The 22,195-nt window shown below is 39.2% G+C and overlaps 1 protein-coding gene across 4 annotated transcripts in view; it reads right to left on the bottom strand.

Annotated features, from left to right (window-relative positions):
* The window catches only part of LOC145470799 (tensin-3-like), a 52,328-nt gene that overhangs the window by 12,614 nt on the left and 17,519 nt on the right, over positions 1-22,195 (bottom strand). For all 4 annotated transcript variants that reach the window (XM_081454641.1, XM_081454642.1, XM_081454644.1 and 1 more), the window contains exons 21-22: positions 5,657-5,722; positions 575-1,885 (exon numbers count right to left, since the gene is read on the bottom strand). In XM_081454641.1, coding sequence (XP_081310767.1) covers positions 575-1,885; positions 5,657-5,722 — 1,377 coding nt within the window. The remainder of the gene's footprint in view (positions 1-574; positions 1,886-5,656; positions 5,723-22,195) is intronic.

Genomic DNA, 22,195 nt, shown 5'->3' with positions numbered 1-22,195 from the left:
GCTCCTTAGAAAATCTGCTAGATAGTGTTTAGAAGTTATGGTTAGCAGTGTTACAGGCAGTATAAGAAATCACAGGAAATATTTACGAAGCTATCTCATTATAGTTGTGATAGAAAGAACAGTGCTATCGTGTACATATGTGTTGTTAGACGAAACGTCGGCTTGTTAACACTCCAAATACGTCATTTCTTGAAGGCAGTAATGTAGTAAAAGCCAGAGAAAAAGATCGTCGCTTTCTTTTCTGTGACGCAAAGTTACGCGGTTAACAAAAGGTATTATTATTATTAGGCTCAGGTGGCATACGTCCCAAAGATGAATGTTGAACAAATGTTATCGAAGTGCTTCGATAGCGAGACAAGGACGTGATAAATGGTATTGTGTGATTGACACAGGGTGGATAGAATCAAGGGAAGTTAAAATGTTGCATGAATTGACATGAATTTTGCAAATGACGTTTGGTTAAAACAGACAGTAAGAAAGTGCAAATAAGGTTAGGAGATTGCAGCACTAGAATGTGACAGTGAGATTGTGTGACAAACAATAAATGGCGTGACAATGTAAAACGTGTATGTACCTGTTTTATGAACAAGATATTCATGAGCGAGAGGTTCGTGTGACTCTCCACTAATATCGAACACTTTGGGCGCTGTCCTCTCCACAATCCTCTTGGGAGGGGCTCCACTGGTGTATAGAGTTCCCGAAGAGTGGCTCAGTTCTCCTGGGGCCAGTGACTTGGCGTTGTAATTCGCTATCTCTTTATACACTTCCGTCGGCGACACACCAGCAAGACCCGGCATGGGGACCAAGTGCCCTTTAACGTGTTGGTGAGGTGGCGGCCGCACCTTGTCTGGTTGGAACATGTCAGTGAGTAGCGCTACTTTGGAGCGGACATTGCCTTTCTCTGGAAGCGTCTCCGAGTCTTCAATAGTTTTTCGCCCGTCCAAGTCGAACAGGTCTACATCGTTCGCTGATTTATTGTTATTGAAATCATACGTAACAGGCCCTCCTCTAAGCTTACCAGAAGTCGTTGTGGTCCGTTCGTCAGCGACTGCTAACAATCCGTTCGTGCCATTATGTGGCGCAGAGTTGTAACCCACGGTTGTGTGAGTGACCGTGGTAGCTTTGAAAGTCCTGGGCATCATTTGAGTAGCATAAAATTTCGGCGATAGTGGCGACACTGGCGGGGATGTTTGTGACAAAGGTGCTTCGTGTAACACAAACAAAGGTGTCTCACCTACAGATAAACCGTTAGACATCTGTTCCGTTCTTGGATTGCCATTCCATGACCTGTTTTGTGAATAAGGTGGTGGTACCATTGGGCTCCGAGAGGGTGTGCCTTGAGCCTGTCTTGAAGCACTTATCCTATTTTCCAGGGGTGCCTCTCTCCTATTATACCGTACCCCTGCTTCAAAGCTCGCCTTCTGTCGCACCGGAGGTCCCGGTGGGGTGGCCGTTCCATTTGAGGATATTGGTCCACCTTTGGGGACGCGAAAATTGTGCGATTCCACGCCTCGTGTGACGGGACGAGCTTGCTGCAGCGTTGAATCCAGGAGTTCTGAGCACTCTCCAAGCTCTTGTAAAAGCTTTTCAATCGATTTAACTTCACAATTCACCCCATCCCCACCATCTTGCTCCATTTTTCCGTTGGTGTAATGAAGATCGGGTTTGTTTAACCTACAATCCGCACTGTCCTTGTTTGTAAATCCATAAGCATTTCTCCGATTCAAAGTGTTTGCCCTGTTTTCAAAGAAGTTAAGATGGTCTCCGCCTCTCGATCGTGCTCCACTATCAAGGCTCATAGAACGTACTTTCTTCTTGAATGCCTTGTCCACTTGAGCGTAGAGGTGTCCATTCACTGGACCAGCCACGTACTCTGGGGGAGGACCTAAACAAAACAGAGATATTTCAGTATAGACTAACTAGACCGGCCAACCACGTACTCTGGGGGAGAAGCTAAATCCCAACAAACATACTTTAGGTATTTTACAACTTACTACTACATCGTAACATTGTAGTCACAGACTCGGGTTCACTCCACAGACAAGCTAAAACAATCTGAACCATATGAAAGTACTGCGCAACAGCTTTCATTTGAATGGCCACACACTAGGGTTTTATACACAGACTTAAAAAGTTAGAACCACCTTGTACAGCATAATAAACAGTACCACATTAGCATATTGCTAAATCTTTCATTTGAATGGTCACACAGTAGGGTTTTATCCACAGACTTAAACCACCTTGTACAGCGTTCTAAACAGCACCACATTAAAGTACTGCTCAATAGCTTTCATTCAATTAAACAGTCAACCTTTTAATTCAAGAAAACAGTGTTAGTAGCAAAAAGAAGATAAGGCTTGAAATCAAATTATCAATTTTATGACCTCTTTGACATAACGATTGTCCCTAGATATCTGTCTGTAATTCGCTTTTGATCCTTCGCAGAAAAATCCCACACTCTTATGTGTCTTTTAAACCTCTGGATGTCAAAACGGCCACACCTTACCTCGCATAGAGTGCTTCACCGTCCTGTAGCCATACGCAGTTTTACGCTGCATGAAACAGTTACATATCCAGGCCTTTACCACCTACTACGTGCTCTCCATACGTGCTAAGACACACGAGGACGCCGTTAAAACAGACGCGAAATTGATACCAGACAGGTTGTTCAGACGGAAGACAATGCAGTGATCGACATTAAAGCAAACTAACAAAATAAGCGAGTTCATTACCCTTAAAACGTTGACAAGATGTACAATTAATTATGTCTGGTTTGCCACGAGTGGCTTTAAAAAGTGCATAAAAATAAACGAACGAGGGGATATGCTATCGGCTTTCTGTGAACTGCTCTGGCTCCTGCAATCGTAACTTACTGTAAAATATTAGGCACACTAAAATCATTGCAAGACATCAATTTTTTCCCTCTGGTGCACGCAGAAACCCCACGAAAGCGCTGCTTTGGAGCGTGGAAATACAATACGAGTGCGGAAATCTTTTTCGGTTCAAGGTTAATTGGAACCATTTTGGATTGATATCAACAATGAGTGATAAGCAATATGAAATTCGAATGGAAAAGCACGATAAGGCAAAATAGAGACCTAATATTCAACAATAGCAACTGGCGTCTTTTTTCAAAACAGCCAATTGAAAGATCATCGAATATTCTTTGCCCTGTAAGACATATGTCTGGAGAGTTCCAAGAAATAAGAAAAAAATCAATGTGCTCGCAATTCAAAACAGATCTTGGACCTGACTACATATGTTAACGAATAATCCGTCTTTCTCCGGAAATCGCCTTAAGTTTTCTTCAGGGTCGCTTGGCCAATGGCAAAAACAAGACTGCCATGCGCCGAGCGGTTTAGCTTTTCTGGCTCGGATTAAAGTTTGTTTAAACGTCCTTAATTCCATCAGCCGGCGCCAGGCTCCAGTTCAAAAAACAATTCTCCTTTTTCCCGTCGATACAACTCCTAAGGAGAGAAGAGATGTCCATCTGAGAGAACCTGAAGTCGTTTAGGAACTGCAATGAAATTTTACATGGCTGTTTTTGCTCCGAGTTCTGTCGGACTTGTAGGCCCTCTACGTAGGTGTAGTGTCCCACTTTCAAGTGGACGTTCGAAATCTAAAATCTCCTCACAGCTTTTATACAATTCTTTTTAGCTGAATGCTGAGAATATGGTAAATAAAGAAAATACCACCTGGTTGAATTTCGCTTTTCTCATCACCTGCTTGGTTCAGAATGCATTGGCATTATGAGGAGAAATTAGCTGTGAATCAATTTTAGAGCGGAAAGGCTGGGTCAAACCACACAGACATTAACAGATGTATTGTGGATTATCATGTTAGACACAAGAAAAACAAAACTCTCAAAGCCTTCGGAGGTCACTGAACTGTCGTACCTGATAACTGCAAACGTGTTTCTTGCTATAACAATACTGGGAAATCATCTCGACTTTTGGAATGTTGTTGATAGATGTTTAACAAGACGGCGGAAGATGGCGATGGCAAAAATTAATCCCGTCACGAAGCATTATTGTTCAGGAAAAATTGGAAGGTTTGGTGCTCGGTCGTAATGCAACAACAACTCTCGTTATCCCAGGCATTTTAAGTTTCCTGCAGGGGGTAATAAACACTTCAGGCTACATGACGGAACGTAAAACAGGTTGGACGAAAAAATAACGCTCTGAATGAACGCACAGAGAAGACAAGAACAGGGTATTAGTCTACAAACATAGCTGACTGTATGACCAGAGAATTTCAAATTTTTCAATCGGAGGAAGATTGGATTTCAACAAAACGAAAGCAATTCTGACAATTTTGGTGTGACAAATTGAAGATGTGATGTCTATTGCTTGCATATGTTGAGATGTTTTTCAGATCCAGACGAGCGCCAGAGGTCAAACCACTTTTTGTGTAATTATTGTTTATTGAGAAAACAACTGCGGAACAATAAATCATGGACGGATGCAGGCGATGATTTCAGGCAAAGCAGTGGAATCACGTACTTGCGGTGGAAGAATTTTGCAAAGGACACACTAAAAGGAGCTCAGTCATGGTATTTTGAGTTATTTTGGCCACGTACAAAATTACCTTTAAATTGAAGGAAACCTGAAAATAACAGTTTAATAAGATAGAAAAACATCAAAGAGATAATAAGTAACCATAAAGGAACAAGGATGGTTGAGGATGGAGAAGATTGACACGGATTAAAAACGACGAACTTGAAAATGTTTGGTTTAACTTTTCAAGATGCGCGAACCGTGTAGTAGCTTCTTTAAGTGCTTCACTACTAGCTCAAGGTAGAAATTCTCTCAACTGAGAGTCATATACTTCACTGTAGATTAAATTTGAGAATTTGGTATTACATCAAGAATACGTCTCGTAATTGATGATTTTCTGTTCTCAATACCTGTCTACTAGACAACGAACTAATTTCAGAAAGAGAATTTTGATTTTAATCACAAACCACTAAAATACTATGGCACGTTTAGAAGCATCAAGGGATGACAGCATTAGTTGAAATAAAATTACCACAATTTCAGCGCTTTTGCATGTTCTTTCTTGTCGTCTGGGTAAAACACTTTTTTCAAATACTTGTTCAGTAAAAACGTGTACAACTTAGAGACAACGACCTTTCAAAAATGCCATAAATAAAACAAATTCTTGTGGTACAAGCTTGTATGCATTGTGGAACTAGTTAGTACTAAGATTCGAGTTTTTAAACGAAACTCAAATAAAAATTAAAATGAAAGTTAATCATGGGATAAATTTTGTGGTGTTGTTCATAATTGCGCTAAGTGATTGTATTGAAAAACTATGTCGATTAAAACATTCCTGCGGTGAAGTTTATTATGTTGTACAAGGCTGTTCTAGTGTTTTTGTTTGTACACAAAACCCAAAAAGTGCGACCATTCAGATGAAAGCTATTGAGCAGTTCTTTCATGTGGTACTGTTTATTAAGCTGTACAAGGTTGTTCTCACTTCTATATCTATGGTCAAATACATTTTTGTGGTGGTAGCCCAAACTATCAGTAAGAGTTATTTAGTCATAACTGAGCCCACGTATGTGTGATTCGCCTGAAATACTCCCTCATAAATTCCCTCCTTATAGTACACACAATCAACAAAGGTCAAAGATAAAAGGGAGAAAGACACTTACGTTTCACAATGTCACTGCTTCCTTTTGGAGCACTGTCTTGGCTCGTGTAATCTGTCTTCTTGTAATCTGAAGAGAAGAGGATTGAGGGATTTTAGTATAAGTGAATGATATACGCTTGTGGTATAAGACACAATCAGAAATAAACTTGCACTATCATACACGAAAAAGCAGTCTTCCCACACGGAATTTTGGCGTACAACCCAACGAAAGCTTGCGGGCAAATATTAAAAACATTTTTGACTAATTGAGTTAATCCACCACACCAAATTTTGTTTTGCAGAGCGTTAGGCGAGATTCTGTGACTGCCAACCTCTCCAGTGAAAACAGAACTCTAAAGTTCAGTCAAGAACAGAGTCAAAAGCCAGCGAGAACGATAGCAATCTTTTACGTAGTCGCTACTCGAGATCGCCGCGGTCGAGCAGCTTTATTTTAGTGAAGATGAAGATAAATACACGGCATTCTTTTTCAACGTTATCTCACGCGCAATTCGTATTGACCGCGGAGTGAAATAAAACAAGTTAACAACTGACAAGTCAACTTACAGTACGGTGGATGACCAAGCACACCGTTTCGTTCGAAATTTATGGGGGCAAGCACCGCCATACGAGGACAATAATAAACTCACCACCGACAACAAAACTTTGCCGTGTTCAGCTCGAAACGAATACCTTCTTGGCGGTAACGTAACCCGATCTTACAAACCATTCGGAGAATTTCTGATTTGCAGATCACGAAGACACCAGATAAAAGCGCGTGGATTAATTAACCACTGCGCGAGTTTCAACAAAATGTTGCCATAAAAAGATTGACGTACACGGGTCAGGATTCACGTGCCCATTGCTTCCTCTTTGAATTTCCGATCCAATTGTGAGATCTACGCCATTCGACACCCTCACTACCGTATCAGCACACTGGTAACTGATTCCCGTTTGGGACGGCCGGGTCACTGTTATGCGCACATTCCCACGGCAAAATCATTACCGTTCTTACACTAATAAACTTAATACCGCCGACATTATGAAATAATCTAAGACGGCCACCAAACAACTATATTGATGAAACCGGGTACATTAACCTTGACAGATAGAACCCGTCGCTCGATCGCGTCCGTGTCATCAAGTTTATAGAGAAGCAATAGAAACAACGTTACATCGATCGATTGCGCGACGGGCAACGCGTAAATCGATCACAAAAACGTTCACGCCGTTCGTGATCGGTTTTAAGAACGTCTTTTTCTGCACAGCATAACATGACCGCGTCTTATTCATTACCAAACAAAAACAGACACAAATATTTTCCAAGATCTAGCTACGCGACCTGCTAACAGCAAATCCAGGCTGGTTCGCCTTGTTTTCCTGGGATCCAGCGTCGCGATTTCGGCAATGTCACCCGCCTTGATGTCTCCCAAGCGCTAAGCTTCGCCTCCAAAGCAGCTCAGTTAAAAACCAACAGAAACCAGTCGACTGCAATCGCTACAGCAGATAATCCTTCCGTGTGCGTAAAATCGGCGCGCGAAGATCGAGGGCACATCACAATGAGCCGATTGATGCTTTATGAAATTCAACGCCAGAGCAACTGAACGCCAATAAAATAAAAGACAAGCAAAATTACGCGGGGGCGACTATCAGCAGGTCACGCGAGAGCGTAAACCAAACGAAGCATGGATACGAACCGAACCGCTCAAAGTGAAATGAAATCGAGAATCCACAAAGGCAATCGTTTGTGCCTATTGCGGCAGTTATACAATATCAAAATCGTACATGACAGAAGGAAATATCTGCTTTTATCAATGGTTTTTGACAGACACGCGCAGCAACTGATGGTTTCAGTCAAAAACTTAACAAACCGCACGCTACAGTTATCTAAGATATGCCGATGAAAAACAGAGATTTTGCGGGAGATAAGGGGCTTAAACGCTACATGTGCAAACTGACCGCTATTGCCTGAGAGAAAATAATATGTCTGTGGCTAGACTCGACGAGTTCTTCCTGAGAAACAATTCGCGAATTTCAAACATGAAGCTCTGTTACCTAGAGCAATGATACCCGAGAGAAAATTTTCACCAAAATTACAAGGATATCCGCATGTGCGACAACAGAGAATTGACGCCATGTAACATGATGGAAAACAGAAGAGTAGAAGCCGGGAGATATAAAAGGAAACAAGAGCACACAATGTCACAAAATTAACTCCACACCACGAAGATATTCAATCCTAGAGGTGTATGCACCCATTACAAACATTTCCTGTCGTTAATGATGACAAAATTCTGCAAATATTTTTTTCCGTGAACTGTTTAGTTTTACAAGACTTCAGCAAACAAACAAACAAACTAACTAAAGTGGAGGAATACACCACACGGGGATGGTATATTTTAGGAAATTTTAAGTTTTCTTTTCTAATTTAAGGTTTTCTTGAAGTATAGGGGGCGGATTGGGTTAATTGTGAGCCACAGATCCAGAGGTGAAGAGTGTATCGGATTGCGAAATAAGAGAAAGATACGGTAAATTCGCCACCGTCGAACCTTCGATAAACCTTCTAGTCGACAAACCTGCTGTTTAATGATCTTGAGATTTTTTTTATTGTAATTATGCCTTTTTGAAAGTGTCTAAAAGTTATTATTTTCTTCCCTGAAAGGTAACTGAAATAAAGCAAAGGCAAGGAACCCCATCCGAAACATTCAAGGGACACAAAAAAAGAGACAAAAACAAAAAAAGGTATTCAGAAAAGTCTTTAATAAGACAGGTAGAGAGTCCTTCTGTTTCCTCAGTCCTTGAATATTCTAATACACACTACAGGAAACCCTGGTGCATAGTTAGCTGTCTCGTTGAAAAAGAAAAAGAGATCATTGAAAACGTCATTAGAATTTGTATCCAGTGACCATGATGAGCTGTTGTTTACACAGCCTGATTGTCGATGACTTAAAAGTAAGCAAATTACTGCGAGTTTTGACTGTGAATTACAAAGGAGACAGGAAGACTTGAGAACGCGAAATAGTTGTTGTTCTTTACGCTCATGTTCGGATAAGTGTATTCTTCTGAAAGAAGCCACGACACGGTTTGCACATGTTGAAACGTTTAGCGTAAATTTTTCTAGTTAGTCGTTTGCAATCCGTGTCAGTCTTCTCCGTTCTTACCTATCCTTGTCCCTTGATGGTTTATTGTTATCTCTTTGTTGTTTTTCTATCTTTGTAAACTATTATTTTTAGGTCTCCCCCAGAGAATTTAAAGATGATTTTGTCCATGGTCAAACTAACTTAAAAATACCTTGACTGAGCTTCTTTAAGCATTATCAGGTAGGATGTTATCCAGACAACGTGACGGTCGCACAAATCCCTCTTTCATGCAGAACACGAGATAACAAGACTCGTTCATAACTACAAAAGGTTGATAACGAGCCTACACAACAGCCAGGAAACACAGAAACGGTCAGGTAGCTTACAACAATAAGTGACGTATGCAGTTCAAAGACCAGGGGAGTAGAGAACAAGAATAGAGGTGGGTCACCTTCATCTCCCATATCCCCCACTATCGGCCCAATCAAACCAGGGTTATCGCCCGGCGGGGGGGGGGGGGGTACTCCCACAAAAGTTGGGTGAGGGTGTGCAGCCCACTTCCCAAAATCCTTGCCCTATTTATGACCAAAATCTGCGATTTTTGCTACCCTATTTATGACCTGGCCAGAAATTCGATACCCTACTTATGACCATTGCGGCTGACACAGTTGCCCGAAACATAAGTTATGAAGGGCTTTTGTTGACGGTCTTATTGATAATGACGAAAAAGTAGCTTCTTCCAAGAAACATACTCAATTCAAGATTTAAGGGTTAAAACCATACCCTATTTAAGACCAAAATGGCTAAAATCGATACCCTGTTTATGACCAAAACGGCTGAAAAACCCTACCCTTTGGGGCCGCACATACCTATATAGCCCATATAAGAGAGTACCCCCCCCCCCCCGCCCCGGGGATTATCGTAAGCGAGAATCTTGAAACCCAAAACTCGCGCAAACAAACGATATATTGTCACTATCTTTGGCCAAACGTCCTTGCAACTTACAACTGACATACACTAGTCAAACAAGCAAAATGTATTGTTCACTCGTTTTAAAAAAAAATGCATTAGTAGGTTCAAGAATCCACGATACAGGTTGTATACCACATGAAAGTTGATGAGAAGGCGTCGGAGAGCACGCGCGATAAGAGTCAGTTCTGTACTCAAATAACATCGCCGGTTGTCGCTACATTCAAGCTCAACAATGTCCCTTTTAGTATTAACGGAAAAGGCGAAACTAATCTAAAGGGTTTAGAAGTGTCAAAGTCGCATGAGCGGAAGACAGCTAAGCCCTTGCTAAAACGTTTTGTTGGTTTAAGAATCTTACGCAAAATCTGACACAGTAACACTGAGTTTCATTGGCTAAGAACTGTTATCATAAATTATCATAAATCCATCGAGCTTGGCAAACACCCAGTAAGAAAAATACGAAATAAAACATATTCCACTACTTACACTACAAAATTTTAAAAATACTCCAAATTTAAATTCTCGAAACTTACCTCTCCGAACTTTTTTCTGCCTCGTTTGACGATCCAGAATCGAATATGAGCATATATCAAGCTCACTGTCGCGTTTACAATGTGACAGGAAATTAGTTGGACCACGCCCAGAGCCAGCAGGAGCTTTATGTTTTTTTCTTTTTTTTATGATTGAGTCATTTGAGTGCACAAAGAAACTTTAGACGCCAAAAAAGGCTAAATTTACAGTCTGAAAAAGTATATCTTTTCGGTACAAACTTATAATCAGTTCCTAAAATAACTCATCGACAGAAATCCGGCTCTGAATATAATCGCGAAAGGAAATACTTATAAGTTATACTTGTCTGGTATGAACGGAAAAGGCTAGCCTGCGAACAGGTTCCCGATGAGCTGCACCGATCGCGTCGCTCTCCGAATTCTTCTGTTTTGCGCTAGCCGAAATTTTTTCCTGTCCTCGCCGGGAGCCTGTTCGCAGGCTAGGAAAAGGCGAATAAACATTTAGAAAACCGTAATCTGGTTTTCAAGAATTGGCGAAACAAAGCCGCTTTGAATTCCCTACTTCCTACTTTCATTCTGGGAACTTCCTGGTAAAGCGACCTGTGGAATGTTGTTTGCTACAAGAAGTCATTCTGTTCTACATCTCTTTGTCTCGCTATCAGAAATTGAATTACTTGGTGCAAGAAAATTTATCATCGGATCAGCTGGTCTCCTCCGCGATAAATTCCTCTTCAAATTGACGGTAAGTACATTGCATAACATGTATAGTCGTAAAACTTAGGAATGAATACCGGCTTGTTAAAGGAGTTACGCCACGGTTCGAGCATGTTGAAAAGCTAGCCAAACTTTTTCAAGTTCGTCGTTTATAATCCGTGTCAATCTTCTCCATCCTTGATCATTCACGGTTTATTATTCTCTTTGATGTTTCGCTGTCTTAGTAAACTACTATTTTCAAGCCTCATTCAATTTAAAAGTAACTTTGTACGTGACCAAAATAATTCAAAATACCCTGACTGAGCTCCTTTATCCAACCAACCAATGCTTTTTTCCTCGGTTTCAAATGCATCAACTGCAGTTTGAAATGTCCAGTCTTAAAACCAACTGACCTTGAAAGAGATTTATAAAATTTGAACGTCGTAAATGGTTCTAGAAGTATGCTCTCGTCTTTTTGGTTGTCCATTCATCAAGTTTTTCTGCGAATTTTATCACAGACTTACCTGTTACAGGGTAAAGCAGACTGACAAAGCGACCGGCAGACTTAGCAGCGTACATGAAGTTTAATACAAACGCTTTCTTTCGGTCATGTTTGCATCCTTTCAAACTGACAGGAAAAAAAACCTGGCTCCATACAAAAGTTAACAATATGCACAGGAAAACAACGGGCCAAATTACATTGACGTTAATCGGATCGGTGAGTCCGAAGGCAACGATCCGATTAACATCTCTAAATATCGATTCCGTATTAGTTGGTTAATACCAATATCACTCAAGCGACCTAATTAATTTTCTCTGCTGTTTTCGCTAATTATTTCCACCTTTTCTTACTTTGCTATCAACACAACTCTGAAAGACACCAGATGTCGGCGACCATTCCATACATTTCTTGTTCTACGTAAAGACGATCAGTAAATAGTTGCTGTAGCTTCACAGATTAAGGGATAAATGAACACAGTGGACCCCCGCCATACGGACACCCACTTGATACGGAAACCCACTTATGCGGACAGTTTTGTTTGTCCCGTCAAAAAGCTCATATAGTTTCTCGTACATTAGCCCGCTTAATACGGGCACCGGTTAATACGGACAACAGAGGTTTTTCCGCCCGGGGGGGGGGTACTCCCTTATATGGGCTATATAGGTATGTGCGGCCCCAAATGGTATGGCTTTTCAGCCGTTTTGGTCATGAATAGAGTATCGATTTTAGCTAATTTTGGCCATTTGGGTCATAAATAGGGTATGGTTTATGCACTCTAGCCTTGACATGGGTATGGTTTTAAGAAGAAGCCACTTTTTCATCATTATCGAAAAGAAAATCAACAAAAGCCCTTCACAAATTGTGTTTACGGTAATTTAACATTGGTCTGAACTAGCGAACTAATTATAACGCAGGTCTGAAACAGGGTTTTGATCAAGGGTTAGGTCATAAATAGGGTTTCGAATTTTTGGTCAGGTCATAAATAGGGTGGGAATATCGCAGATTTTGGTCATAAATAGGGTAAGGGTTTTGAGAAGCGGGCCGCACAACCCACCCGATTTTTCTGGGAGTACCCCACCCCCCGGATTTTTCCGTGACCCGAATGACACGCTCACACACAAAGTTAAACCTCGCTTTACGGACGCTGCTTATCAGCGCGCTGTTCATTTTCATTTGTTACGATTACGTTCCGGGTGAACTCTGTGAGTAAATGAAAGCTTTGTAAAGGTTAATGCGACTTTATTTAAGGAGACTCTCCTGATTAAATAATTATGTTGTCGTATTTGGAACTGACATGAGAACTTTGCTTTGGACATTTCAACATCTGATTGAGCATAAGGTATTTTTAGTTTGAACTCAGATTACAGTCAGTACATGGCACATAGTTCGGCTGCTTTCAAATCGTATACTTTAGTCTCTGTGCCAAGAAAACATTTGCGTGACGTTTCTCCTGGGAGCTCGCTTAAAACGGACACCCAGGTATGCCTCTTTAGGGTCCGTTAAAGGAGCTCAGTCAAGGTATTTTGATTGACTTTGGCCACGTACAAAATTACCTTTAAATTGTAGAACCCTGAAAATAATAGTTTACTACGAAAGAAAAGTACTTAAGAGATGATAATAAACCATAAAGGACCAAGGATGGTTAAGAATGGAGAAGATTGACACGGATTATAAACAACGAACTTGAAAAATTTAGGCTAAACTTTTGAAGATGCCCAAGCCGTGATGTAGCTCTTTTAACCGGGTCGACCGATCTACTCCTTTCGTTTTCTTTCCCAGGCCTCGGAGTCAAGTAAGAATAGAGGCCTATATCACCACGTGGTTTACAAACTAAGACCAAAACTAGACTAGTAAAGTTATACATCGCATTTTTAAAAAGACACAATTCATACACAGAAACGAAGCCCCCTACTGCTGTTGTTTTTCATAAACGGCTTAGAGAAGAAGCCGGAAACTATAAAAATTCAGCTCCTGCAGTTGGCATGTCTGACGTCAAAAGCAGAGTTACCTGTTTAACTAGTTTGTTAGGAACAGTTTCCACTCAAAAATTGAATAACCGGTCTCTATTAAAAGAAATGGACTAACGGTTTTTCAACTGGAAAGCAGCTCAAGTCTGCCTGAGAAGTTGCCATCTTTTAAAACCTCGTGTTTTCGAATACTATCACTGTTAAATGAAGAAAACATTTACCTTTGGCGGACTTCGAGTTATCTTGGCGGCTTACAACTACTTCCTTTGAAGACAAGATGGAATATTTTAGCTCTTTTATAGCTCGAAGCAAAAGTGATCCTCAGGGCATGACAAAGTGCGACCCCTGCGCATAGCAATGCATGGCTACAAGCTTACGTAATGGACTATTTCTACGCCTGCCTTTGTAATCATATTGTGTTCAGGCAGATGAATAAGTATGGAGCTGAGTCATGCGATAACTGAGGTACTGCACGACATTTAAATATACTATGTTACTACCTCTGGTAAAATCTGAAAAGTGTACATCAGTAGGAGATCACAAATTACTGCCTTTTCTGTACTAAAAACTTTCGAAACAGTTTTCAATCAAAGAGGCTGGATAACTTTGGCGCCAAAGAAAAATCCGAACCATTTCTACAAAGTCACACCTTTGAGGTTTGGCTTTTGTGAAAAATTTTTAAATAAGTAGAATTTCACAGATCTTAACTTTCCTCGAAGGCCAAAATTTCGGATAGCTGACATATTTTCTCAACTTTAACCCTTTTCTAGAATATTTAAAAAAACGGAATAACAACAAATTTAGTCTAAAACGACAACGAACAATAGAGATTAAACTCAGCAATCGACAATAATCGACATTGAGATTAAAAGCTGCAAAGTTTGGTAAACAAACGATCTATAAAATAAATTACTTGTCAGTGCGTGAGTCATAAAAAACAGCTCTGAACCAGATCATGAGAGCAGATGAATGAAAAACCATTCTAAAGGAAAATTTCTCGATTTCGTCCCTACTTCAGTTTAATGATGTTAAAAATCACAAGTGAGTGAATAGTCTAAATTCAGATTTTCTGTAAATGTCAACATAGATCATTTTATTTGACAGAAAAAAAAGAAAAACTTGCTTCATAGACTAAATCTTTTCGTTCCAAGCCGCCTTTGATAGGGTATATTCCTTTTTGAATATGTCACACAATATCTTTGCAGCGCATAATTTGGTTACCTGATTCCAGGTTTCCATAGCATAAATCTGGGCTCGAGGACACCGACAAGTGAAACACACAAAATTCTTAACAACAAACTAAAACAAAGACAATCTTTGTACAGTTGAACAATACTGAAAGAAAGTGCTAATGTAGTAGTCGAGAAGCTTTCAGTTCAATGCACACACACACACACTAGGATTTTATCCACAGACATATTTAGACAGTGCCACAAACATTACGCTTGTGAACGTAACCTTCAATCAACATTGAGTAATTTAAAAATCAACTTGTAAAACACAAATAAACTCAACACAACACTGAATTAGAATAATGGCTGGGTTCAAGATATCAAAAGAACAAAAATCTCATCAAACATACAGCAGTCATTCAAATCACAGTTACGCTTGCTATTGTAAATATATTATGTCCCACGAATTTGAACTTGGCCATGAAGTACAAGTAAAGTAAATTTAAGCTGTGATAATCGAGACAAAACCAAGTTGTACAATTTACAACACAATAAAAAGTACCTCAAGAATGCACAATGTATGTTCCAAATGAATAGACACGCTCTAAACTCGTTTCCAAGTCATCAAACACTCACTCAACAGGACACCAGACCGGCATGTACCACAGCGAAACTTCCTAAAACACAGCAAGATCCCAAAAAGATCCCAAAATTTGCATGCTACAAATGCTTCCTTTGGGTCACGAGGAAACGACAATTAAGTTTTTAGAATTGATTAGGGTTATCTGTGACATCAAGTTTGTGCTCGCCAATTGCGCGGGTGATTGCAAAATTTTCGACAATTAAAAACGCGATTTTTATTAATCGATAAAATAAGTGCGCATTACAGCTTACCGAACGCTTACGAAGCGACAAGATCACTCTTCGTAACATCCTTCGCCAAAGTTCGCTTACAAACAACTTATTGCCTATGTTTAGAACTAGAAATTATTCTACAGAAGTGAACAAGTAAACCGCAAAGCTAAGACACACTTAACCGCAATCATGTTGCGCTTACAAAAGAGAACCCTTCACTGTATTAGAAAGTTGAAAGAGATCTAGGAAAGATAGAGCCTTACCAGAAAGATGAATTCCTTAGCCCAAGAGACAAGCTCTGTCGCATAAACTCCGAGCAGTCTGTTCGCTGTAATTCTGATGTTGTAAACTTCACCTCGACAAATGTACAAGATAATCCACGATTGACTTTGTGAATAAAGCACCGGTTTTTAACTGGCGGTGTTTAACTAGTATTAGCGATATTTTCCCCGTAGGATGTGCTATAAACAAGCCAAGATCGTGTCTACTGCGAAATTAAACGCATGCAATGAATGCAAAAAAGCGAACAGCTAATTAAATAACAATGCACAAGTATGTGATAACTGCAGATATCGTCCCTGGAGGGTCATTAACATAAGTAATCAAAAATACCGTCCACCTCACTTTAGCGGTAAACAAATGACGTTCTGACTGCAAGGGCAATATCTAAAATTAACACCTGCTTGGTGCTAGCAGTAAATAACTCAGCGAGATATAGGTATTATTTTAGTACACAGTGAAGTTTATCATGCACAACGCAGTCCAATATCGCACGCTGCTTAATAAAATAAGTGACGATATCAACTTCAAACGAACTTATTAGAGTGTTATTAACAACTAAATGACAAAGTAACAGGTCACGAATTACTTATCTGTGATTTTTAACACCTTACAGTTGGCTTTTGAGACGAACAAGTACAAGACAGGCTACATTTTGAAAACATTTTCTCTTAAAAGTTTACTGAAGCTTGGACTACTGAATCAAACGCGTGCATAACGACAAGATAAAGACGAGGCCTGTAATTATCCCGAGGCTAGAGGAAACTAATCCATCAATTTTCAATTACACCTCTTCAAACCGAAGTCTAACCCTTCAAACCACAAAGTCAATATACAAACTCTCTTTACGGGTTTCGTTATATTTGCTTATGCACGCGCTGGGAGATTTTATTAAAATATTAAGACAAATTTAAGCGATCAACTACTTAATTCATGTCACCTGTGTCTTTATTCATGCACTGATAACAGAGGAGAAATTGGATGCCGATCGGTGTATACGATATGATTTATCATAAATGATCTGGGCTCTCTGGCGAACCATGTAAATAAGAAAATTTCCTTATCTTCAAAACATTGTCAAATAATGATTAAATACGGTAGTTATCTACACAAGTCAAGGGTTATTGTGTTTCTGTTTTCCGACAGCTATCATGTACAAATCAGTTATTTATTACCGGACCGTTTATGTTGTCAGTTTTCGGCAAGATTTACTGACTTACGTTCTGTAAGACTTGATAAAAGAGAGTCCCTAAAAACCATATCTTAATGCTTTTGTTTACAAAAAGGCCGCTTATGTTTTATTTAGTGCATTGCGTAAAAGTGTTTCCTTTTGAAAAACGTGTTTTTAAAGTACAATTGAAAACGTACACAAACCGAACTTCTAATTAACAAATGCTCAACTACAACATAAAAACATCTTTTGTGTAAAAACTGCTCATTTCCACTAGACATGCATGACTATCGCACAAAATACATAGGATATAAAGTTGAGCAAGAGAACAGAAAGTTCTAGAGCAAGGAATAAACAGCGGGGAGATGGGAATTAAGATGCCACGATAAAAGAGTCCATTCATCGTTTTGTTTCAAGCAGAGAACGCTTAATAAAAGCTAACAAAAGAAACTAATGGATCAGTTGGATCTCTCAGTGGTCAGCAAAAACCTAACATGGACTGAAACCCACACAATTGATTCCATTTAAAGGTCTCAGTGACGCTGGCTTCGGGCGAACAACTTTCCAATACAACTCACAAATTTTAATTGGAATGCTGTCTTCACGAAGGATACTTCAAATAACAGCATCGTTTATTCCAGCCGCTGACTCCAACCCTTGGCGTTTGCTTTTCCTTGAAAATGATCTAACCAATCAGCCATGGCCTTGTAATGGCTTCACCGGCAATTAATTTGTGGAGTAAACATACATTCAGTAGAGACCCGGAGTGCAGTAAGTGCTCACTTTGAAGATGAACAAAAAATGTTCAACTGGGTATCAATGCCCTTGCCTCAACATTTTTTGTCTAAGAAATCATGCCCGTATCCAAAGTGGTATTTCCACGGTTTGCCACAATTTAAAAAACAGAACGTTTTTCACCCAGCTGTGTTAAGTTTTCGGACACTTACATTTTCTAGCTTGTGTACATCCGCCCCCTCCCCTCGTACTTTCCTATGGTACTGTTTATTGTGCTGCACAAGGTCGCTCCAACTTTAAAGTCTGTGGATGAAACCCTAGTGTGTGACCATTCAAATGAAAGCTATTGAGCAGTTCTTTCATGTGGCACTGTTTATTATGCTGTACGAGGTGGTTCTAACTTTTAAGTCTGTGGATGAAACCCTAGTGTGTGACCATTCAAATGAAAGCTATTGAGCAGTTCTTTCATGTGGTACTGTTTATTATGCTGTACGAGGTGGTTCTAACTTTTAAGTCTGTGGATGAAACCCTAGTGTGTGACCATTCAAATGAAAGCTATTGAGCAGTTCTTTCATGTGGTACTGTTTATCATGCTGTACAAGGTGGTTCTAACTTTTAAGTCTGTGGATGAAACCCTAGTGTGTGACCATTCAAATGAAGGCCACCGAGCAGTACATTCTTATGGTTCAGTCCATTATAGTGTATAAGATAATCAAGCACTTGACTTTTAAAAACAAACAAAATTCATCGTGAAGATCTCAGTCACACCGGAAGTACTAGGCATGATTGATACTTCTCTTCTAAAGCAAACTTAATGAAAAAGTACAAAAATAAACTAAAATATGTGCATTGCATTCCACAGGATTGTAAAGAGGTGTATCGCTTCTTGTGAGATGAATACAAGAACCAAGAGAATGACAGCCACATTTCTGGTTATTAATGTTACAAATCTGAAACAAACGAAACTATAACTTCTTGTGTCGGACTATTTGTTCCATAAACTCACAACTGATAGAAGATACTTATCTACAATTGATACTTAATTAAACAGATAAAGAAATCAAAATATTTCCAAAAATATCTTAGGAGGAATTTGGCATTAAGTGGGGCAAATTTTTTTTAAATTAATACAATTTTAAATTTTAAACATAAACACAAATATCTCTAACTGCTACATCGTGAACTAAGATCACGATAGAGAGAGATTTGACCATAACCGTGAATTTAAACGATTCCTTTGCCATCGTCGCAGCTATAAAATCATTGCCCAGTCAAGAACAGCTATCGCTTCATCTTAACTCCAACATGCGACTTGCTAGTAAAACGAAAACAAGCTGGTATTTACAGATGTGCCGATGGACCACGAAGTTTCTAATGAAACACTACTATTGATCATGTTTATAAAACACATTTCCTGATTCTATTAGTGATAAGCTTACACAAAATGGAATGTGTCAAATTGACTTTGAGGTCCAACAGATTGACGCATTGTACATCTATGCAAAACGATCTTCCACAAATCCCATAACGTCCCCTTGATTTCAAATAGCCATAAAAACTGCGAAAACTCCCCATCAGCGTACAAACTAAGCCTAATCTTTTAAGCAACAAACATTCGAAGAACTTGCATTCATTACTTTAAAAGCAACAGTGCAGAAATGATCAACTCTGCCGTGGAAATTCGCAACACTGCGCTCAAACTTGGCAAAACACCACCAGATTCACCATTACCTCTCTCCAGGGTGTCTCCAGAGCAGATACTGCCACTTGTAACTTCTCTTGACCACTGCATGCATAAACACACGCTGGGAAACTTCAAGGGTTGCTCTTTGTAAAAACGACTACGTACAAACATAAATTATTCAAGCTTTTTGTTGTAAAATGGACGCATGGACGGCTTCCGCCCTCACAATTCTCAGCTCTAAATACTAATTCTCCCAACCAAGTGCCGAACATTTCTTTTAATCTGTTGTGAGAATTTGGTAAGGCATCACGGCAATATCATAAGTTAATTTTCTATTTTATTGTTACTGTAATGAGATGTTACATTTTGCCGCTCATTTTTGGAATGGGAGGGTTGAGCGAGCAGCACACTTGGGAACAGGTTGACAGGGAAATAGAGCGGGGGGTATACAAACCGATACCCCAGGGATTGGGCCACCAATGTCCGGTCATGTATCGAAAAAACACATATACACAGAATTGTTTTTTTTTTCCTTATGTTTGACCGCAGGCAACAAAGGCATGATGTTATAATTTGCAAAACAAACGCTATTTTTTAAAAAAACGTGAATATTTATTTAAACAAAGTTGTTCATGTCTGATCTGTTCACAGATCAACAGTGACTTGTAAACGCCCCTTTCAAACCGCAGAATTTAAGTTCATAACGAAGAATGTTAATTAGTTCGGCCAAAGACAACTAAGGTTATGATTTACAAAACAAATGCTATTTAAGAAACTAAATTCTTTATTCAATCGCATTCCTGTGTCTGACCCGTTCATAGAGCGGTTTTCATTTGAGTGTCGAAGAGTAATTGGTTTTACATCTCTAAGCCACACGATTGGCTTAAAAAACTCGCGACACTTTTTCATCCAATCACTCGTTTTCCCGCGCTTCGCGTCAGCTGCATGTAATTACTTCGAGCTTTGATTGGTTCACTGTATTGTCTGTGTCCTTTGTGATTGGCTAGAGTGATTACTTTGGTTTTGGTTTAACGACACTCAATTGAAAGCCGCTCTAAGTCAGTCTTCCATTTGATTACTTGTCGATAGACTCTTCTGCAAAATTTAAGGCCATCATCTCTGACTACGTTTATTTGTTGTAACTTTATTCCATTTAATTTGAGCTTTCCCTATTTATTTTTGTATTTAAATTTTGTTTATTTCATCTTGCACTCATGTCACTAGGTGACTTTGCAAGAAAACCAAACATAAATGTAAATGTTAAACGTATCCGTTTTCTTCAGTTATTACGCGAAAAACTCGTTGTTTTTAAACAATTATTAACATAATCTTATTAATAATGAGTTTGAACTTCAGTTTAGTCATAGTTAACAACAACAACACGCATCTCACATTTGTCAACTTGAGTATTTTCTTTATTTTGATCTTCAAAGCTGTTAAAACTCAATTCTCCGTCCAGTTACCGCGCTGCATTACACAAGGCCTTCAACATCGATCAATGCAAGTGAGGTTTTTAAACAAGTTCTATATTGATGACTGACAAGGGAAGGGAAGACTGGGCACTAGTGGTTTTTGTGTGACGTCATCAAAATGATAAAACATAAAACCATTTATTGAACAAAGCTTTTCTTTAGCACAATTCAGACATCAATAAGCAATTTTTTTCGTTGATACGGATCATCGTTTTAGAGATAATTAAGCAATTTTGAAAGTTCGTGATACCGTACCAGAACTTCTGGCAACCCAAATATTTGCTACATTTGTCACTGAAAACAATCTCGTTGCATTCTACTAATTGAGAAGTATTGTCTAAGTCGAACAAGAGAAAACGCTAATATTTTAGATGGCAAAATTTCCCTATTTTATGACTGTGTAATTTTAGGGCACCCCGTTTCCTTTGAAGAAAAGCAACATGGGGGACAAATACTCATTACTGTAATTTTTCGAATATCACTATTCTAATAATAATTTCGTTCAGTAGGCCACTATACAGACTGAACTAAAAGGCTTGTTGAATTCTACCCACTCTCTCTATCGTTTCTATGTCATTTCAAATGTTCTCTATACAAGAAAACTAATCTTGTTAACAGTGATTTAAAAAACATCACCAGGCATCGTAGAATGAAGACTTAATGTTGGCCACAAAGTTTTAAAGACATATTAAAAACGTTATGGACTTTTAACTACCTAATGAATATAGAACTTGCGTAAAAATCTCACTTGCAGTTCTGTTTCACAGAAGTCCATTCAAATTCAAGATTCCTACGCAGAAAAGAGGTTAACATGCTACGACCTATACTACTACGCGTTTCTAACACGTTTGGCTGCGTTTCTTCGAATTGTCTTATACTGGAGTGGACAGGATACCGTCAACTGTAAAATCAGCGTGATAACTGGAAAGAGAAGCCTTAAACCAACATTAACATGTTACAATAAATGTACAATAATATTTTTAAAATATTGCGATATCAAGCGTTGAGATTTTAAGGGTGTATTTGTCAGAGCCATTCATCACAGGATCTTTGTTTCGCATTCTCAAGCCTTAACGAAAAGTAAAATCTTGATTAATGTAGAAAATACCGTAAAATCCCGCAAATAACCAATGCAACTTCTCCCCGAGGGGTGTTAGGGGGTGGGGGGGGGGGGGGGGGGGAGAGAGGGAGGTTTTCCGGGAATAGAAAGGGTCATATATCAAACAATAGCAATGTTTCCAGAAACAGAAAATTACTCTCACTCAACTCATGCACTTCAAACCGTTATAAACAGAGGGATTTTACGGTACATTTTGGGATTAGTGAAATAACTTGCTCAAAATAAAAATGGTGTAAAAACTGAATAGGCATTTCATATGGGTAAAAAATTTATATGCAATCGTATTAAACACGGTTTTCCCTTGTTTATTTATTTCTTTATATCAGTGAGGCTAAACTTGGTCGCTAAGGTATCAA

Source organism: Orbicella franksi, chromosome 15 (assembly GCF_964199315.1).
Source record: "Orbicella franksi chromosome 15, jaOrbFran1.1, whole genome shotgun sequence".
Lineage (NCBI taxonomy): Eukaryota > Metazoa > Cnidaria > Anthozoa > Scleractinia > Merulinidae > Orbicella > Orbicella franksi.
The sequence above is the reverse complement of the archived record's forward strand: the minus strand, read 5'-3'. Positions and strand labels throughout refer to the sequence as shown.